Here is a 21,138-nt window from a genome sequence, read left to right as displayed (position 1 = left end):
TACACTACAGCTATTTAAAAGTTCTAAAAGAATATGTAATGAGGAAGCTAAGACAAGTGATAAAAACAAGTTATGAAACAAAACTGTATATACAATATAACACGAACTTCCTATTTTAAAATAAGATGAAAATATATCAAAATGTTAATAGGGATTATTTCTGCACAGAGGGATTAAGAGCATTTTCTTGTATTTTTAAAATCTCCATTATAATCTTTTGTCACTAAAATAATCACAAATTCTCTTTTCCAAATGCTTGTTCCCCCATGCCCAATATCTCATATTAATGGGCAGAAAAACTAAAGTCAATCAATCCTAACTTCTCCAATTAGAAAAGTATGGTCCTTTAAATGTAAAACCCAAAACTATAAAAACTGTAGAAGAAAACCTAGGCAATACCATTCAGGGTATAGGCACGGGCAAAGATTTCATGACAAAAACTACAAAAGCAATTGCAACAAAAACAAAAATTGACAAATGAGATCTAATTAAACTAAAGAGCTTCTGCACAGCAAAAGAAACTATCCGCAGAGTGAACAGACAACCTACAAAATGGGAGAAAATTTTTGCAATCTCTCCATCTGACAGAAGTCTACAAGGAACTTAAACTAATTTACAAGAAAAAACAATGTCATTAAAAAGTAGGCAAAGGACATGAACAGACATTTCTCAAAAGAAGACATTCATGGGGCCAACATATGAAAAAAAGCTCAACATCACTGGTCATTAGAAAAATGCAAATCAAAACCACAATGAGACACCGTCTCACACCAGTCAGAACGGTGACTATTAAAAAGAAAACAACAGATGCTGGCGAGGTTATGGAGAAAAAGGAACGCTTTTATACTGCTGGTGGGAGTTAAATTAGTTCAACCACTGTGGAAGACAGTGTGGTGATTCCTCAAAGATCTAGAGGCAGAAATACAATTTGACACAGCAATCCCATTACTGTGTATATATCTAAAGGAATATAAATCATTCTACTACAAAGACACATGCACACATATGTTTACTACGGCACTATTCACAATAGCAAAGACATGGAATTAACCTAAATGCCCATCAATCGTAGACTGGATAAAGAAAATGTGGTACATATACACCATGGCATACCATGCAGCCATAAAAAGGAATGTGATCATATCCTTAGCAGGGACATGGATGGAGCTGGAAGCCAGCATCCTCAGCAAACTAATGCAGGAACAGAAAACCAAACACCGCATGTTCTCACTCATAAGTGGGAGCTGAACATTGAGAACACATGGATACATGGTGGGGAACAACACACACTGGGGCCTGTCCGGAGATGGGGACGGGGATGGGGGGGTGCAAAGGGAGAGTATCAGGATAAACAGTTAGTGGATGCTGGGTTTAATACTTAGGTAATGGGTTGATCTGTGTAACAAACCACTATGGCACACGTTTGCCTATGTAACAAACCTGCACATCCTGTACATGTACCCCAGAACTTAAAAAGTTGAAAAAAAAAGGAAAAGGAAAAGAAAAAGAGCTCCTGGCACCTTAAGTGAGATAATAATTCTTACATATATTGTCCCAAATTCACATGGCATTTAGAATTCCTATCTTGATCAATAATAAAGATCTTCCCCTAGCAAAAAAAAAGAAAAGCATGGCCCTAAAGTCCTGTCTTCTTGGTGTAATAAGCAGCAACAATAAAACAATGACCGAATATTAATAAAATGCCTGGCAAAGTTAGCCTGGCACCAGCATATTTCCGGAAAAACACAGAATAAATTACCCAAGAATGCACCCAGCTGAAATCTTGCTATAAATGCTGTATTACTTTAAATAACAAAGGAAGTATTAAGTATAATAAACTAGTAGATAAGGATGAAGGTAGGGTTAGAGCTAGTAATGTGATATACTTAAGGCCATAGTTGCTTGTGGTAAAGCAATGATGAGAAATGTTGGAGAGCCACAAATCTCTAATAGCACTGATATAAATCTAATAGCGGCCGGGCGTGGTGGCTCAAGCCTGTGGTCCCAGCACTTTGGGAGGCCGAGACGGGCGGATCACGAGGTCAGGAGATCGAGACCATCCTGGCTAACACAATGAAACCCCGTCTCTACTAAAAATACAAAAAAATTAGCCGGGCGAGGTGGCGGGCGCCTGTAGTCTCAGCTATTCGGGAGGCTGAGGCAGGAGAATGGCGTAAACCCGGGAGGCGGAGCTTGCAGTGAGCCGAGATAGCGCCACTGCACTCCAACCTGGGCGACAGAGCGAGACTCCGTCTCAAAAAAAAAAAAAAAAAAAAAAAAAATCTAATAGCTATTATCCTGATAATTTCTTCACATCTGTAGATGTTAAAGACCCAGTATTTTCTTCACCCACATACTGGATTAGCCAACTCAAGCCAAGTAGAATTCTGGAGGACGACCTCTTTTCATCACTACTAAATACCTATTGTGATGACGGTTCTTAGTTCATTTCCAACTTTTCACTTTGGCACAGATGAGCATCTATGCATGCGTGTGTGTGTGTGTGTGTGTGTGTGTGTGTGTGTCTATATGTGTCTCTGTCTCTATCTATCTATATAAAACAAGCCACTCACGACTATCATTTCTTAAAATACAGCAGATCATCCATATGTAGAGATCCCCTTCTAGTACATAATACCTAAAATACTGGACCAAATTTTATTTAAATAATATTGTAAATACACAGCTAATGCAACAAGAAATCCTGGGAGGCAAGAAAGCAGGAACTACTAAATCCAAAGAAAGAAGAGCCTTGATACCAAACCATTCACCAAATTACTAGTGATCCATCTGTACTAGTAAACTAGCGGCAAAGCTTTGGAGCTGGTACAAGGATGGTAAGTGATGGACAGGATCCCTGCATAAAGCCAGGAGTCTCTAAAAAATGACAGTTTCAGTGGATGAATAAGAAAAGGGCAGTTTCACAGAAAAAAAAAAAAAAATGATGGGAATACCTCCATGTCTTGTCCTTAGTTCTGGATGTAGAAGGGGGAAAAAAGGGAAATCTTCCCTGAGAATTCCTAGTCATAAACGTACCAATGGCCAGGCATGGTGGTTCACACCTGTAATCTCAGCACTTTGGGAGGCTGAGGTGGGAGGGTCACTCGAGGCCAGGAGATTGAGACCAGCCTGGGCAATATAGTGAGACCTCAGCTCTACACAAAAATTTAAAAATTTACCAAGCGTGGTGGCACATGCCTGGAGTCCCAGCTACTTAGGAGGCTGAGGCAGGAGGACAGCTTGAGCCCAGAGGCAGAGGTTGCAATGAGCCAAGATCACGCCACTACACTCCAGCCTGGGCAACAGAGCAAGATCCTGTCTCAAAAAAAAACAAAACAAAAAACAAAAACCTACCAACTTGCAGATCTCAGGTCAGAATTCTACTACGCACATAGACAAGATAATCCAACCTCCAATTTTCATTGAAAAGGATCTCAGGCTGATAATGGACTCAGGCATTTGGCAAAAGTAGAGGAACAAACATTAAAACTACGTGATACGGGTTTGGCTGTGTCTGCACCCAAATCTCATCTTCAACTGTAGCTCCCATAATTCCCACGTGTCATGGGAGGGGCCTGGTGGGAGGTAACTGAATCATGGGAGTGGGTCTTTCCTATGCTGTTCTCATGACAGTGAATAAATCTCATGATATCTGATGGTTTTATAAAGGGGAGTTCTCCTACATATGCTCTCTTGCCTGCCTGCCTGCCACGTAACACGTGCCTTTGCTTGTCCTTCACCTCCCACCATGATTGTGAGGCCTCCTCAGCCATGTGGAACTGCAAGTCCATTAAACTTCTTTTTCTTTATAAATTACTTTATTAAATAAAGTATGTCTTTATTAGCAGCGTGAGAACTGACTAATACACCAGGCTTCAAGAAATTAACACAGATAAAGTTCCAAGTAACTTTGGCTTATGATTTAAATGTGTGAGGAAACAAGCCACAAGGGTCCACAGAAATAGCAAATTACAAAATAAGAACTGAATATATTTGAAGTATCAGACATAAAACAGGTGTGTTTAATAAAGAAATAAGAGGATAATAAAAGTTTGACTAACAACAGACTATCAGAATTGGCCAAACAGCTTCTTAAATGATACATATGCAACTTCTAAAATTGAAAACTTTAATAATGATTTTTAAATTATAAATTTAATAGACAAGTTGAACAGCAAACTACACAAAGATGAAATAATGAAGGAATGGAAGTGAATCTAAAGAAAACTACAGTTTTCTGTGTGACACAGCACAGAGACCTAAAAAATGGAAAATATGAGAAATTACAAGACATGATGATTGAGAAGGTCTAATATACAATTAAGAGGTCCAGAGGAGGAAAAAAAATAGGATGAGTGACAGTCAATGTTTAAACAGAATATGAAGACACTAATTCTCAGATTCAAAACTCTAAAACACAAACCGAATTTAAAAAATAATAACACTCAGATATATCACAAAGAAAGAGCACCTTAAAAACTGCAAGAAAAAAAAAAAGGATAATTCCCACACAAAGGAAAGTCACCTATAAACCACGGTGTATCCTTTCACCTACGATCCTAAGACTGAGCTAGCTTCTCAATACCAATAATGCAAGCTCAAGTATAAGGTGCTAAATGGCTGAAAGAAAATAACTGATAACATAGAACTCTAAATCCAGTCAGATTAGCTGTTTGAGAACCAAGATGAAATAATAACAATGAACACAAAAAAATTCTACCAATAGACCCTCACTAAAAGAACTACTTTAGGAATAACAACAACAAAAAAATGATAGAAGAAAAATCTGAGATCCAAAAAGGAAGACCTCTGTATCTCACTGGACACTCCATAGTATATCATCTTCATTTTACATTGACCAAAACTCCAAATACAGAAGGAAAGTCAACCTATTGGCAGGGAAAAAGAAAACATTCTACTGCAACCAAATGTACTACGGTAAGCTCCTCTCCTGACAAACCTAGAACTGTGTCTGCTACTACTTTGGCTGTACCTGGGAAAAACCTGAAGTACTGAGAAAAGCAGAGGGTGCAGAGTTGGAGACAAAGTACAAAACTGGAACAGACCAGGGAGAGACTGAGAGAACTGACTCTGGAGGCAGAATCAAAAACAAAGTCTGGCCGAGCAAGGCTGTATATCCTCATCCCATGGATGGAGGAAATTTCACAAACTGGGAATATGTTTAAATATCTCTCAGAAAAATAAGGGGGTTATAATTATTTTATATTTTAACACGAATCACCTTACTACATTTGCCTCTTCGGTTTGGCTTTAGAGAATTCAGCTAGGACCAACAGATAAAAATTATAGAAAAATACATTGGCTCAAGAGAATTAAGAACATAATAATAATCATGATTATACAATAGTGGATGGACTGCTCTATAATATAGTGAGGTCTCTGCACTGGAAATTCCAAGGGTGATTAATTTTAAATAAATGACTACCCAAGGTCTCTTCAAGGCACAGGAAGTTCATGAGTTGTCTTTGTTATGCATAAGCAAATATATTTTCTCCTTCCAGGTTTTCTTCCATATTCTAAACACCAATTCCAGAAAATTTCTTCTTGCTTTCTCCAGCTCTTTCTCTTCCATCTCTGAACCAAAAGAATATCCTAAGTGTATGTAGGGTCTAAAAGAATGTTACTTAATTTATATTCATGGACGTCCAGCATCAGACACCCCAGGTACTTACTGAAAATGCAAACTCTGGGCCCTTCTATGAACCTATTGATTCAGAACCTCAAGGATTAGGAGAAAGAATTTGTACTTTTAACAAGCTACCATTTTTAACAAACTCCCCATGGTGATTCTCAGACACCTTAAAATTTGAGAACTCCCCTCTAAGGCAACAAAGTTTACAGCTTCTATAAAACACTGTTTTATTTCTTTCACTTAAACTGCCAAAAGAATCCTGAAACTTTTTGCAGCTTTCACTCACTTTAACAGCCTCTTATTCAGCAGAGAAGAAATGACTGTGGCTATGCTTAATATAGATTCCCTTGTTATTATGAGTGCTGAAAGTTATACATACCAATCTCAGAACCAGGACAAACAGACATAATAGACTAATCACTTAGTATTTTTTTCAAAAATAAGGTTTTTGAAGATTAGGATAATTGTCTGTGGAAGGAGGTGTGTAATAGGAAAGAAGAAATATACCAGTATGGGAGTTTCCAAATAGATAAAGGAACATAAAAGAACAAATGTGACCATACACATTCATTCATACATTCATCAAACATTCATTGGTCAACTACAATGGACCACAAACATATACAGGAATTGGGATACATTAATGAACAAAATAAGCAAACACCCCTACTCCCATAAAGCTACATTCTAGCAACAGAAGATAAACAATACACATATTAAACAAACACATTCTAGAGCATCTGAAAAGGCAATCAATTCTACAGGACGACAATAAAAAGACCAGAGTGGAGGTCCCGAATACTGGCTGACGGGATAAGTTTACATAGGTGATTAGGGAGGTCAATATTTGAACAAAGACTTCAAGGAGGTGAGAAAGTAAGCCTTGCAGATTATCTGTCTAGGGGAAGACCATTTTAAACAGAGGTGACAACCAATGCAAAGTCAGGAGAATGCATGGAATATGTGAGGAATCAGTGTGCTAGACAGGAATATACAGGGAGAGGGTGTGACAAGATGAAGAACAAAAAATATTAAGGATCGGATTAAAGCCTATTTTAAAGACCCATGGTTTTTACTCTGAAAAAAATTAAAGCAAGTAAAGGGGACTTTCAGTTTCCAGTTTCATGTATAAGGAGTTTAGAATTTACCACTCCATCCTAACAACAAGTGAAAAGATGAACAAACTGAAAAATCAGTAATTCATTCTAGATCATTAAGAGATGTTGAGGACACAGGGCAAACTGCTGCCCCATGACTGGAGAAATAGGTCAATTCAAGGAGTAACAACTTGCCAGAGCAAAAGCTCTCTAGCAGAAACCACTGCAAGAACCATTACCGGGACAGAAAAATCTTCATTGTAATTAAGAAATTGCTGGAAGCTCAGCATAGACAATACCGAGAGTTAAAATCTACAGGTGGTGAGTCCCCTTGCACTTTCGTTTTATCTCCAGGAACTCAACCATAGTACACGGGGAAAAAATTCCCTCCTTCTTCTAGTAAGTGGAGTGGGGAAATGAACCGTTTTTGAAAAACACCAGAGCACTCTGTTCTTAACAAGGCCTCCCTTCAGGAGAAACTATTTAACCAGCACCTAACCTGTTAGGGCTTATCAGAGCCTAACTCACCTGGGGGAGGGGAAATACCCAACTGCAGCCCACTCTAGCCATTCTGTCCCACCTAAGAAGGAAGAAAACAACTTCGTAACATTTGTGAAGTCCATAGTATCAATAAAAGACTGAGACATAATCATAGGACTATAGAGTGCTTCTCAACACCTTACCACCACACAACTAAAGACCTAATTACGGCAATTTCTTTTACCCACTACATCATGTCAGACTAGCAAAAAAAAAAAAAAAAAAAAAACTGTAAGGCTGGGCACAGTGGCTCACACCTGTAATCCCAGCACTTTGGGAGGCTGAGGGAAGAGGATTGTTTGAGCCCAGGCATTTGAGACCAGCCTGGGCAATACAGTGAGACCCTGTCTCGAGAAAAATAAAAAAATTAGCATTGGTAGCACACGCCTGTAGTCCCATCATCCTGGGAGGTCAAGGCTGCAGTGAAATATTAAATATTTTTAAATATATACTTTTTAAGTTCTGATTAAGTTCTGAGAGGATAAGAATAATATAGGTCAGAAACTTGGATCCACATAAAGAAAGCATGAGCATGCAAGAAATAGATGAAGTTTAAAACCTTTTTTTTTTTTTTTGAGACAGGGTCTCTGTCACTCAGGTTGGAGCACAGTAGCATGATCATAGCAAATTGTAGCCTCAAACTCCTGAGCTCAAGCAATCCTTCTGCCTCTGCCTCCTGAATGAGTAGCTAATACAACAGGCGTGCCCATTATGCCTGGCTAATTTTTTTTTTTTTTTGAGACAGAGTCTCACTGTCACCTAGGCATGATCTTGGCTCATTGCAGCCTCTACCTCCTAGGTTCAAACAATTCTCCTGCCTCAGCCTCCCAAGTAGCTGGGACTACAGGCACACGACACCACACCCAGGTAATTTTGTATTTTTGGTAGAGACAGGGTTTCACTATGTTGGCCAGGCTGGTCTCAAACTCCTGACTTCAAGTGATTCGCCTGCCTCAGCCTCCCGAAATGCTGGGATTAAAGGCGTAAGCCACCACGCCAGGCCAATGCGTGGCTAATTTTTGTGGGGGTTTTTTTGTTTTTTGTTTTGTAGAGACAGGATCCCAATGGGATATCACTACATTGCCTAGGCTGGTTTTGAATCCCTGGCCTCAAGTAATCCTCCTACCTTGGCCTCCCAAAGCTGATTATATGCATGAGACACCACATCTTGTTTTTCTTATTCTCAAATGGTCTAACAGAAAACAGTTGGTTCAAAATAATAACAGCAACAATGTATTCAATTATGGGTTCTTCTGCAAATATCTTGTGTGTGCATATATATACATATATGTGTTTGTATATGTTTATATATCAGCAAAATGAATGACAGCAATGATACAAAGATGAGAGGGAGGAATCAGATTGTTATTAAAAGGCACTCACACTACCTGTGAAACAGTATAGTTATTTGTATGTAGGTTTCGATTTGTTATAAATGTATATTGCAAACTCTAGGGCAACCACTAACTGATATAATAAGAAAGGAGATAAATTATAATCATATAAAATGTTCTACTAAACTCACCAAGAGGGCTGGGCACAATGGCTCATGCCTGTAATCCCAGCACTTTGGGAGGACAAGGCAGGCAGATCACTTGAGGCCAGGACTTTGAGACCAGCATGCCAACATGGTGAAACCCTGCCTCTATGAAAAATACAAAAATTAGCCAGGTGTGATGGCAGGTGCCTGTAATCCCAGCTACTCAGAAGGCTGAAACAGGAGAATTGCTTGAATCTGGAAGGGGGAGGTTGCAGTGAGTTGAGATCTGGAGACTGAGCCACTGCACTCCAGCCTGGGTGACAGAGTGAAACACTGTCTCAAAACAAAACAAACCACCAAGAGTAGAAGACAAAGAGAACAAGGGCAACAAACAGAAAATAGCAGTCAATGTGGTAGATATTAATCCAACTAAACCAATAATCACTTTGAACGTCAATGGTCTCAAGGCACTAATTAAAAGACAGATTATGAGATGATCAAAAAACAAGACCCAACTATATATTGTCTATAAGAAACCCATTTTAAATATAAACATATAGATTAGAAGTAAACAGAAAAATATACCATGCTAACACTAATAAAAAATTTCAGAAAAAGCAGACTCAAAGCAAAGAAAGTCATTAGAGATAAAGAAGGGCATTACATAATGATACATGGGTCAATTCTCCAAAACATAGCATTCCTTAATATATATGCACCTAATGACAGCATCAAACTACAAGAGGCAAAAACTAATGGAACTGCAAGGAGAAAGATGAAACTACTATTATAGTTGTAGACTCCAACACCCCTCAAATCAGAAATGGACCAATCTAACAGGCAAAAAATCATTAAGAACACAGCTGAATTCAACAATACCATCCATTGACTGGATATAATTAACACCTATCAACCCCACTTTATCCAACAGCAGAAACACATTCTTCTCAAGTTCACCTGGAACATTCACCAAGACAGAAGACATTCTGTAACATAAAACACATCTTAACAATTTTTAAAAAATAGAAATATAGTATTTACTCTCAAACAACAAGGGAATTAAATGAGAAATCAGTAACACGAAGAAAACTGAAACATCCCAAAATATATGGAAATTTAAAAAGACACTTCTAAATAAAACAAGTCAAAGAAGAAATCTCAAGGGAAATTTTAAAGTATTTTGAGCTAAGTGGAAAAAAATGTATATCTTATCGAAATTTGTGGGATGCAGTGAAAGCAGGGTTTAGAGGACAACGTATAGCATTGACTGCATATATTAGATAAGAAAGATCTAAAATCCATACTCCAATTTTCCATCTTAGGAAACCAGAAAAAGAAGAGCAAATCAAATCCAAAATAAGCAGAAGAAAAGAAATAAGAGCAGAAATCAATGAAATTAAAAACAGGAAATCAATAGAAAAAAATTAACAAAATGAAAACCTGGCTTTTGCAAAAGACCAATAAATTCAATAAGCCTCTAGTCAGGCTCCCTAAGGAGGAACAAAAGGGAGGACACAAATTACTAATATCAGAAATGAAGGAAGAGACATCCACTGAGGTCCCATAGACATTAAAAGGATAACCAAGACATACTATGAATAACTCTATGCCCACAAATCTGATAACCTACAAGAAATGCACCAGTGCCTTGGAAAATGCAATCTGTGAAAACTTACAGAAGAAAAAACAGGCTATCTAAATAGGCCTATATTTATTAAAGATATTGACTCAATAAGCAATAACCTTCCAAAATAGAAAGTAACAGGCCCAGATGGATCCACTGGTGAATCATTTAAGGTAGAAATTTTATTAACTCCATACAGTCTCAATTGGAGGAAAGAAGCAAAAGGAAGACTTCCTAATTCATCCTATGAGGCTAGAAATACCCTCATATCAAACCAGACAAAGACACTACAAAAAAACTATAGATCAATATTCTCTGATGAACACGGATGCAAAAATCTTCAACAAAATATTAGCAGATTGAATCCAACCATATATGAAACAAATCATATATAAAACCAAGTGGGATTTTTTCCAGGTATCCTAGGCTGGTTCAACATTCAAAATTCAATTAATGTAATCCATTATGTCAACAGGCTAAAAAAGAAAAATCATATGACCGTATCAGTAGATACAGAAAAAGCATTTCACAAAATCCAACACCCATTCATAATAGAACCATTCAGCAAACTAGGAATAGAGGGGAACTTCCTCAATTTGATAAAGAACACCTACAAAAAGCCCAATGCTAACATCAACTTAATGGTAAGAAACTAGAAGCTTTCCAGCTAAGATCAGGAACAAGGCAAGGATATCCCCTCTCACCACTCCTTTTCAACACTGTACTAGAAGTCATAACTAATATAATAAGACCCAAAAAAAGGTATGAAGATTATTAAGAAGAAAGAAATAAGACTGTCTTTGTTCACAGATAACAAGATCATCTATATGGAAAATTCAATGGTACTGACAAAAGCCTCCTAGAACTAATAAATGAATTATACTAAGGTTGTTCAATACAAAGTTAATATATAAAAGTCAATCACTGTCATACGTAACAGCAATGAACAAGTAGAATTTCAAATTAAACCCATACCATTTATATCAACATCCCCCAAAGTAAAACAGACATAAATCTAATGAAATATGTACACATTCTATATGTGAAAAACTATAAAACTGATGAAAGAAATCAAAGAATAAAAGATATTCCATGATCATGGATAGGAAGACTCAATACTATTAAGATGTCAGGTTTTCCCAATTTGATCTACAGATTCAATGCAATCCCAATCAAAATCCCAGCAAGTTATTTTGTGGATATTGACAAACTAATGTTAAAGTTTATATGGAAAGGAAAAAAAAACCAAAACAGTCAACACAATATTGAAAAAGAAGAATAAAGTTGGAAGACTGACACTACTAGAGTTCACTTACTATAAAGAAACAGTCATCCAGACAGTATGGTATTGACAAAAGATTAGAAAAACAGACCAACAGGACAGAATGGAGAGCCCAAAAATAGACCCACATAACTACAGTCAACTGATCTCGGACAATGGAGCAAAGGCAGTACAATGGAACGGTCTTTTCAACAAATGGTGCTAGAGCAAAATTAATTCAGAATGGATCACAGAAGCCAAGCATATGCCTATAGTCCCAGCTACTAGGGAGGCCAAGGCAGAAGAATTCCTTGAGCTTAAGAGTTCAAGACCAGCCTGAGCAACATGGCAAAACCCTGTCACTAAAATAAATAAATAAATATTTTAAAATGGATCATAGGCCTAAATATAAAATGCAAAACAATAAAACTTTTTGAAGATAACACAGGAGAAAACTTAATTGACCCAAGGTGATGACTTTTTAGAGAGAGCAACAATGGCATGATCCCTGAAAGAAATAATTGAAAAGCTGGACTTCCTTAATATTAATGCTCTGCAAAAGACAATGTCAAGAGAATGAGAACACAAACCACAGACTGGGAGAAAATATTTTCATCTGATAAAGAACTATTATCCAAAAGATACAAGAACCCTTAAAATTCAACAATAACAAACCAATTAAGAAATGGACAGAAGACCTTAACAGACACTTCATCAAAAGGAGATATAAAGATGACAAGTGAGCATATAAAAAGGTGCTCCACATCATATATCATCAGGGAAATGCAAACTAAAACAATGACATACCACTACATACCAATTAAAATGGCCAAAATCCAAAACACTGATAACACCAAATGTTGGGAGAGGATGTAGAGCAACAGAAACTCTCATTCATTGCTGGATGGAGTGCAAAATGGTACAGACTTTGAAAGATCGTTTGGCAGTTTCTTACAAAACTAAACATACTGTTACCATATGGTCCAGTAATTCTATTCCTTGGTATTTATCCAAAGGAACTGAAAACTTACATCCATACAAAAAACCCACATACAGTTATTTATAGCAGCTTTATTCATTACTGCCAAAATTTGGTGGTAATCAAGATGTCCTTGAGTTTGTGGATGGCTAAATAAGCTGTGGTACATCCAGACAATAGTATGTTACTCAGCACTAAAAGGAAATGAGCTAAGAAGCCATGAAAAGACATGGAGGAACCTTATTATGCATACTACTAAGAGAAAGAAGCCAATCTGAAAGGCTACATTATATATGATTCCAACTATATGACACTGTGGAAAAGGTAAAACTATGGAGATAGTAAAAAGATCAGTAGTTGCCAGGGTCTGTGAAGGGGCAGGAAGATGAATAAGTATAGCACAGAGGATTTTTAAGGCAATGAAAGTACTCTGTGTGACGTTATAATGATGGATATATGTCATTATACATTTGTCCAAACCCACAGAATGTACAACATCAAGAATGAACCCTGGGGCCAGGGGTAGTGGCTCACGCCTGTAATCCCAACACTTTCGGAGGCTGAGGCGGGTGGATCACTTGAAGCTAGGAGTTTGAGACCAGCCTGGCCAACATGGTGAAACCCCATCTCTACTAAAAATACAAAAAAGTAGATGGGTGCGGGTGGCGCAAACCTGTAATCCCAGCTACTCAGGAGGCTGAGGCAGGAGAATCACTTGAACCCAGGAGGTGGATGTTGCAGTGAGCCAAGATCGTACTCCAGCCTGGGTGACAGAGCAAGACTCTGTCTCAAAAAAAAGAAAAAAAAAAGCGAACCTGGGCCAGGAACAGTGGCTTACGCCTGTAATCCTAGGATTTTGGGAGGCCAAGGTGGGAAGACTGTTTGAGCCCAGGAGTTTGAGGTTACAGTAAGCTACAATCATGCCACTTCACTGAAGCCTGAGCAACAGAGTGAGACCCTGCCTCAAAAAAAAAAAAGAAGGGAACCCGAACATAATCTATAGACTCTGGGTGATTATGATGTGTCAATATAGATTCACCAATTGTAACAAATGTCTACTCTGGTGGAGGATGCTGATAATGGTGAAGGCATAATGTTTTCAAAGTTCAATTATGTTGTAGTAACTACTTCATTTATTTTTATGCTAGGTTTTACTTATCCATTCATCGGTTGATAGGAACATAGGTTATTTCCAATTTTTGGCTGAATTTGTGTGCTGGTTTTTATGTGGACGTATGTTTTCACTTCTCTTGGGCATATACCTAAGAGTGGAATTACAGGGTCATATGGTAACTCTATGTTTGGTCATATGGTAACTCTATGTTTAACAAATGCCTAGAGCTAGCAAACTGTTTTCCAAAGCAGCTGCACCATTTTACATTCCCATCATCAGTATGTGAAGGTTCCAATTCTCCACATCCGTGCCAATACTCGCTATTGCCTCTTTGATTATAGACATCCTAGTAGATGTGAAGTGGTAACCTCCTTGTGGTTTTCATTTGCATCTTGACAGCTAACAATGTTGAACATTTTTTCACGTGCTGATCGGCCATTTATCTTCTTAGGAGAAACGTCTATTCAAAATTTCTATCCCATTATAAACTGGGTTGTCTTTTTTTGTGGGGGGGGTGGGGGGCGGGGCGGGACAAAGTCTTCAAGTCTTCCTCTGTCTCCCAGGATGGAATGCAGTGGCACCATCTTGGAACACTGCCACCTCCCTCTCCCAGGTTCAAGTGATTCTCCTGCTTCACCCTCCTGAGTAGCTGGGACTCAGGCATGTATTCCAGGCATGTGGACTCACCACACCTGGTTAATTTGTGTATTTTTGGTAGAGATGGGGTTTTGCCATGTTGGTCAGGCTGTTCTCAAACGCCTGACCTCAAATGATCCACCCACCTCAGCTTCCCAAGGTGCTGGGATTACAAACATGAGCCACCACACCTAGCCTGGTTGTCTTTTTAATATTGAACTGTAAGAATTTAATATATATTCTGGATACAAGTCCCTTATCAAATATGTGATCTGCAAACATTTTCCCATTCTGTGAGATGTCTTTTCACTTTCTTGATAGTGTTCTTGGACAAAAAGTTTTAAATTTTGATGTCCAAATTGCCTGTTTTCTCTTTTGTTGTTTGTATTTTCAATGTCACATCTAAGAAACCATGGCCTAACTAAAGGTAATGAAGATTTACTCCTATGTATAGTTTCAGTGCTTACCTTTAGGTCTTATGATCGGGTTAATTTTTATGTATGGGATGAGGTAGGAGTCCAACTTCATTCTACTGTATGTGGACATCCAGTTATTCCAGCACCATTTACTGAAAAGATTATTCTTTCCCACTGGATTATCTTGACAATCTTGTCAAAAATCAGTTGATCATAAATGTAAGTGTTTATTTCTGGGCTGTCAGTTCCACTGATTTGCATGTTTATGCCAGTACCATACTGTCTTCATTACTGTAACTCTGTAACAAAACTTTATCTTAACCTCCTTTCCCTTTCCAGCCCCCATTTCTCTCATCCTCTCCCCTAAAAACAACTCTCTGCTCTCCACTGCTGCAAAAATCCTGCAGCAACAGAAAATGGATATATCCAGTGTGAAGTATTCATCTGGATCCACTGAAAACCTACAGAAGTCACGCTTTATGATCACCCACAGTCTCTTTTGACTCTATACAATGGGGAGATGGTCTCAATAGGGTCAGGGGCTCATGAGTTAATTAGACTTTGGCTGGAGCAAATGGCACATTAGAAGATAAGAGTAAAAAGATAGTCTGGAGAAAACAAACTGGTACTCTGTACTTTCTGCTCAATTGTTCTGAAAGCCTAAAAAAATAGTCCATGAAAACAAAATTAAAATAAAAACAAAAAGTCTGAAGTCAAACCACGTATGGTCTCACATGCCAAACTACTGAGTAGGCAATGCATAATCATTTCTAAGGAGGGCAGATGACCTACTCTGACCTCTGCTTTAGGAAAATCAGTCCAGTCACAGTATAAAAAGGGATTTGAAGAGGCTGGAAGTAGATAACTAGATAGGTCATTCTATCATTTCACATGAGTGCCTGAATTAGGCCAGGTAAGAAAGAATGAAAAGAACAGACAGGTCATATCTCCAGCAGGGATAAGTGACAGGATGCAGCAACTGATTAGATTTAGGAAAAGAAGCTGTTAGTGCCAAAGACAACTCGGGTGTTTCTAGCCAATGATACTAGGATATAACTCAACAGTATCATTAAATGAGACTGGAAACAAAGTGGTTCCAGAAGGGACAGATAATGAGCTCCAAGAATGACAAAACAGTGAGAAGCAGAAGGGAAAGAAAAAGAGAAAAAAGAAGTGCACAGCGAGAGAAAATAAAGACAGGTGTTAACTATACAGAATGCTTTCACAGTATTAAAGATGAGTAAACTACCATGTACAATTATATCCAGTCAGTCCCTGTAGCTAAATGCTTTAGTCTTAATTTTCAAGAGACACTAATACTAAATTATTTAACTCAGCTAGGCATGGTGGTTCATGCCTGTAATCCCAACACTTTGGGAGGACAAGGCAGAAGGATCGTTTGAGTCCAGGAGTTTGAGACCAGCCTGGGCAACAAAGCAAGAACCTGTGTCTATAAAAAAATAAAATTATTTAACTCAACATTTTCCTCCCTGCCTTCACTGTAAAAAAAAAAAAAAAAAAAAAAAAAAAAAAAAATATATATATATATATATATATATATATAGATTTCCAAAGAGGTTATATGGTTTGCCTAAAGTTACCAACTGCATAGTGGTAGGGCCTAGGTTAAAATGCAGGTCCTCTTTGTACTCAGAAAGTAAGTACAAAAGAAAACAATTTTAATAAAAAAGAAGAAGAGGGCAGGAACTTTCTAAATCTTAGCAAGATTATACACTCAGGCATTCTGCTAGAAGATCTTCCTTCTTGACCTCACGTAGCTCACTATACCCTGATACAGCAATCAAAAAGCTTCAGTTTCACAAACACTGTCCTATGATAAAAATATGAATACTACCAATTAACTAAAACAGGACCAAGGTCTAAAGCTAATGTACCACTTAAATCAATTATCTAAGTACACCTAATGTCTTTGGAAAATAATCACAGCCACAAAAATGGACAAATTTGTGAAATCACATCATATAATAAAGGAATATTTAATATTTAAACTGTGTTTTCCATCATGTTAACAGTGCAGAGGAAAATACACCCAATTCTCATAACAATTTTCCTGGTTCTGACACCATATCACTGTTCATCAAATCTAAGGGAAGCATTTCATTGTAAAGTGGCTTCTCATTATTGCCTAGCTCCCTGCTCAAGATTATTCACTTTCAGAAAATCTTTCTGTAACCATAAAGTCTCAACATTCAGAATCATTATTTATATTTTGTTTGATTTGTTCTGGATATATCTTCTTTGTGTCTGTGTAATTTTTAATTACACCAATTAGGTGAGAAATCTTTCAAAGACCAGGACTATTTTTTCTACTTCTTAAGTAACTATCTCCAAAGACAGCACTAGCAAAATGAAAAAGGCAAAAACTTTACAGATAACACATGAGTTAACAAGCCAGTTCTGCCACTTTACTTGCTAGCTGACCTGTGTCTCAGATTCTTTATTAGTCAAATGGAAATTTAAAATATCAATTTTGAATGTTATCAGAATTTAATAATACAGGCAAAGCACATGGCACAAAGTAGACAGCTTGATGAAGAATACTACAACAGATAAGAGTAATCTAAAGCTGCTAACTATATAAAAATGCTAAACATATTTCTTGCTAGTAAAGTTTTCCAAACATTTATATAAAAATTTTTCATTCTTTATCGACAAACTTTAAAAATGGTCTTGTTCCCATCTCCACCTCCTAGAAATCAAGTTAAAAGAACTACATATAGAGGAATATAATTTGCCAGCTCTTCTTTTTTTCCCTTCAACAACTACTACCCAAATTGCACTCTCACATACTCACAGCACTAATTCATTAAAAGGTTGAATCATATGACACCACCATTTTTATATACCAAAACTGGTCAGCTTATTGGCTATTTCACATGTTTTAACCTGTAATTTACATGCTCAAAAAGCACTTCAGTGATCCCAACCTGGGATTAATTTGCTATATATAAGCAAAGGCTGTTAAATGAGGGCTTTGAAATAAAGAGAAATTTAAAAGTTCATTCTTATTTTAATGCTTTTACTTTTGGACTGTTTTTACCAACAATACTATTGACATCGAATATGTGGGGTTTTTCCCCCCACACCAACCAATTCTCCAACTCTTTGGACACCGTCTAGATGTCCTACAATTCAGTTCAATTCTGATACTACCTACCTGGATTATCACAGATCCCACAGGTTAAGAGCTCATTTCACCAGTCACAAGTCACACATTGCCACCCATACTGACTAACTTGCTATAAGCTGGGGGTTTCCATGACCCTCTCCTCGGGTTTGATAATTTTCTAGAAGGGCTCTCAGAACTCAAGGAAACAGTTTACTTACTGTTAGCAGCTTATTAAAGGACACAACTCAGGAACAGCCAAATAGAAGAGATGCACAGGGCAAGGTAACAAAGTATTGGAGGGGGACCCAAATACAGGAGATGAAATTATTTGCCACAGAAATTCTGGGGATAATTTTCAACAGAATATACCTCAACAGTTTCCAAATCCAGGTTGCAATAAAATAATCAAAAGAACTTAAAAAAAAAAGTCCTAACTCTAAGAGATTAGGGCCATAAGGAGTAGTGTAATAAAGTCCCCCAGATGCTTCTAATATACATCTAGAGTAGCAAACCATTGTTTTATGAGGATTTTTTAATACTTGTACTTTTTTTTTTTTTTTTTTTTGAGACGGAGTCTGGCTCTGTCACCCAGGCTGGAGTGCAGTGGCGCGATCTCGGCTCACTGCAAGCTCCGCCTCCCGGGTTTACGCCATTCTACTGCCTCAGCCTCCCGAGTAGCTGGGACTACAGGCGCCCGCCACCTCGCCCGGCTAGTTTTTTGTATTTTTTAGTAGAGACGGGGTTTCACCATGTTAGCCAGGATGGTCTCGATCTCCTGACCTCGTGATCTGCCCGTCTCGGCCTCCCAAAGTGCTGGGATTACAGGCTTGAGCCACCGCGCCCGGCCAATACTTGTACATTTTATAAATCAAGACTAAATTTTGGCCGGGCGCGGTGGCTCACGCCTGTAATCCCAGCACTTTGGGAGGCCGAGGCGGGCGGATCACAAGGTCAGGAGATCCAGACCACGGTGAAACCCCGTCTCTACTAAAAATACAAAAAATTAGCCGGGCGCGGTTGTGGGCGCCTGTAGTCCCAGCTACTCGGGAGGCTGAGGCAGGAGAATGGCGTGAACCCGGGAGGCGGAGCTTGCAGTGAGCCGAGATCGCGCCACTGCACTCCAGCCAGGGCTGGGCGACAGAGCGAGACTCCGTCTCAAAAAAAAAAAAAAAAAAAAAAGACTAAATTTTGAGGCCAGGTGCCATGGCTCACGTCTGTAGTTGCAGCACTTTGGGAGGCTGAGGTGGGAGGATGGCTTGAGACCAGGAGTTCAAGACCAGCCTGGGAAACATAGAAGACCCTGCCTCTACAATAAATAAATTTTTAAAAGAAAAAAAAAAAAAACTAAATTTTGAGGGCAAAAATATGCTTTCCTAGCCTGGGTAAAGTTCCAAAGAGTCTACTCTGCCAGAACAGAAGGCTAGTACTATTCAGAATAATCTAATTCAAATGACAATCATACAAACATTCATGTTACAGTTCCACACAGTTTCCACGTAAAAAAAAAAAAGTCACCCCACATTATCAGGCAGACAACATGTACACCAAGAAATATTTCTCTAATTCCTAGTATTTCAAGTAGTGTAGAAAAGTTTACATTTTAGAAAGATTATTGTGATTTAATTTGTAAAACATAAAAGAAAATTTGAAGTATTTCACTAGGATCATCATGGTAATCTTCAATTACTACTAATATTTCTACATATTTAAAAAAAAAGCCAAGCTTGCTGAATACTAAATAAAATATTAACAATTTGTTTTAAGTTTAACCAATCCAACAAAAAAGAAACCATAGTTGAAATATAATTCCTATTGAATTTCATTTTAAACATTTAAAAGCAAGAATAATCTTACTGTTCTAGAATCCGAGAATGGATTATATTCGTCAAGTCCTGGTGGAACATTTCTTGTCACTTGTGTAACTGATGGATCCTAGAATAAAATTCAAAGGAGAAAAAAAAGATGACTTACCTTTAAAAAAAAATTTTGATATTTACATACCATTTGCTTTTCTATACTTGTGGTCACCCAGCAAAGCTATCAGAGGAAAATAAAAGAAGATTCTCAGATTTACTGTCTCATTTCAACAATGGTGAAATTTAAACCCATACAACCTTCACATTCTCAAAGGAAAACAAAAACTGAGCGAGATTCAAATCAGCTGCAAGCTATTACATCAAGATAAAAAGTAAACCACCTCTTAATAGCTGCGTGGAACTGACTACACAAGAGCATCTTAACAAATCTCAGGCAGACCCACTATCATTTCCTTTGGCCTCAACAAAGAATTCATGTTCCCCCTTTTTATAACAGTTTCAATTTCTCCCACTGAAGATTTCATACTACATTACAAATCAATGTCATATACGGCCAACATCTAGAGCATTCAATATTAAATACCTCTTACTTGTTTTATTCTACTCCAATATCTCTACTTTACTGTAGTTTATTTCACCACATGATCGTAGACTGTCTTCCCTTTTCCAAGTATAACACATGATCACACCATTCCAACTTTTCAAATCTTTTAATATTAGACTTTCATAAAAATAACCAAATCACATGGTGAGAGGGAAAAATGGCAGATAGGAGGCAATACTAACTTACAGCTCCCACTCAATGGACAGAGCATCACATGGAGACCTACATCGCGCATTCTCGCTCCAAAAACTATGCAGGAACATACCAGGAAAGCCAAGAGAATCCAGACCCTTTGAAGAAGATGGATTGCTGCTGCAGGCTCCTGAGACAGCCAAGGAACTCCAAAGACAAAGGACACAATCTCTTGGGAGCTCTATGGTCCCGCCCATCGCCTGGTCTTCCTCTACTACTGCAGCTAATGTGCTCTTTAAAGTGCCACCTCCTGGCTGGAGGCCAATGAACATAAAACCAGCATTCTTAAAAATACAACCAAGGACCCTCAGAGTCCACTTCACTCTGCTGCTACCTCCATGGAAGCAGGTGCTGGTATCCACGGCTGACAGACCTGAAGATGGATCACATCACAGGACTCTTTGCAGACAGTCCCCAGTACCATCCCAGAGCCCAGTAGCTCCACTGGGCTAGATCCAGAAGAGAAATAACAATTACTGTAGTTCAGCTCTCGGGACGCCCCATCCCTATAGGAAAGCGGGGAGCACCACATCAAGAGAGTACCCCGTGTGACAAAAGATACTGAACAGCAGCCCTTGAGTTCCAGATCTTCCCT

General features: G+C 38.1%; 1 protein-coding gene across 3 annotated transcripts in view; it reads right to left on the bottom strand.

The window, feature by feature from the left end:
• SCAMP1 (secretory carrier membrane protein 1) overlaps nt 1–21,138 on the bottom strand; it is a 122,849-nt gene that overhangs the window by 71,475 nt on the left and 30,236 nt on the right. Inside the window, exon 2 of one of the 3 annotated variants that reach the window (XM_065546396.1) lies at nt 19,785–19,967. The exons of 1 other annotated variant lie outside the window; for it this stretch is intronic. Coding sequence is in view for 1 of the 2 variants with exons in the window: in XM_005557227.4 (XP_005557284.1) it covers nt 19,785–19,862 (78 nt within the window). In the remaining variant the exon portion in view is untranslated. The remainder of the gene's footprint in view (nt 1–19,784; nt 19,968–21,138) is intronic. One more of the 3 variants, XM_005557227.4, reaches the window with a different exon arrangement.

Source organism: Macaca fascicularis, chromosome 6 (genome assembly GCF_037993035.2).
Source record: "Macaca fascicularis isolate 582-1 chromosome 6, T2T-MFA8v1.1".
Classification (NCBI taxonomy): Eukaryota; Metazoa; Chordata; class Mammalia; order Primates; family Cercopithecidae; genus Macaca; species Macaca fascicularis.
This window is presented reverse-complemented; position numbering and strand designations above follow the sequence as displayed.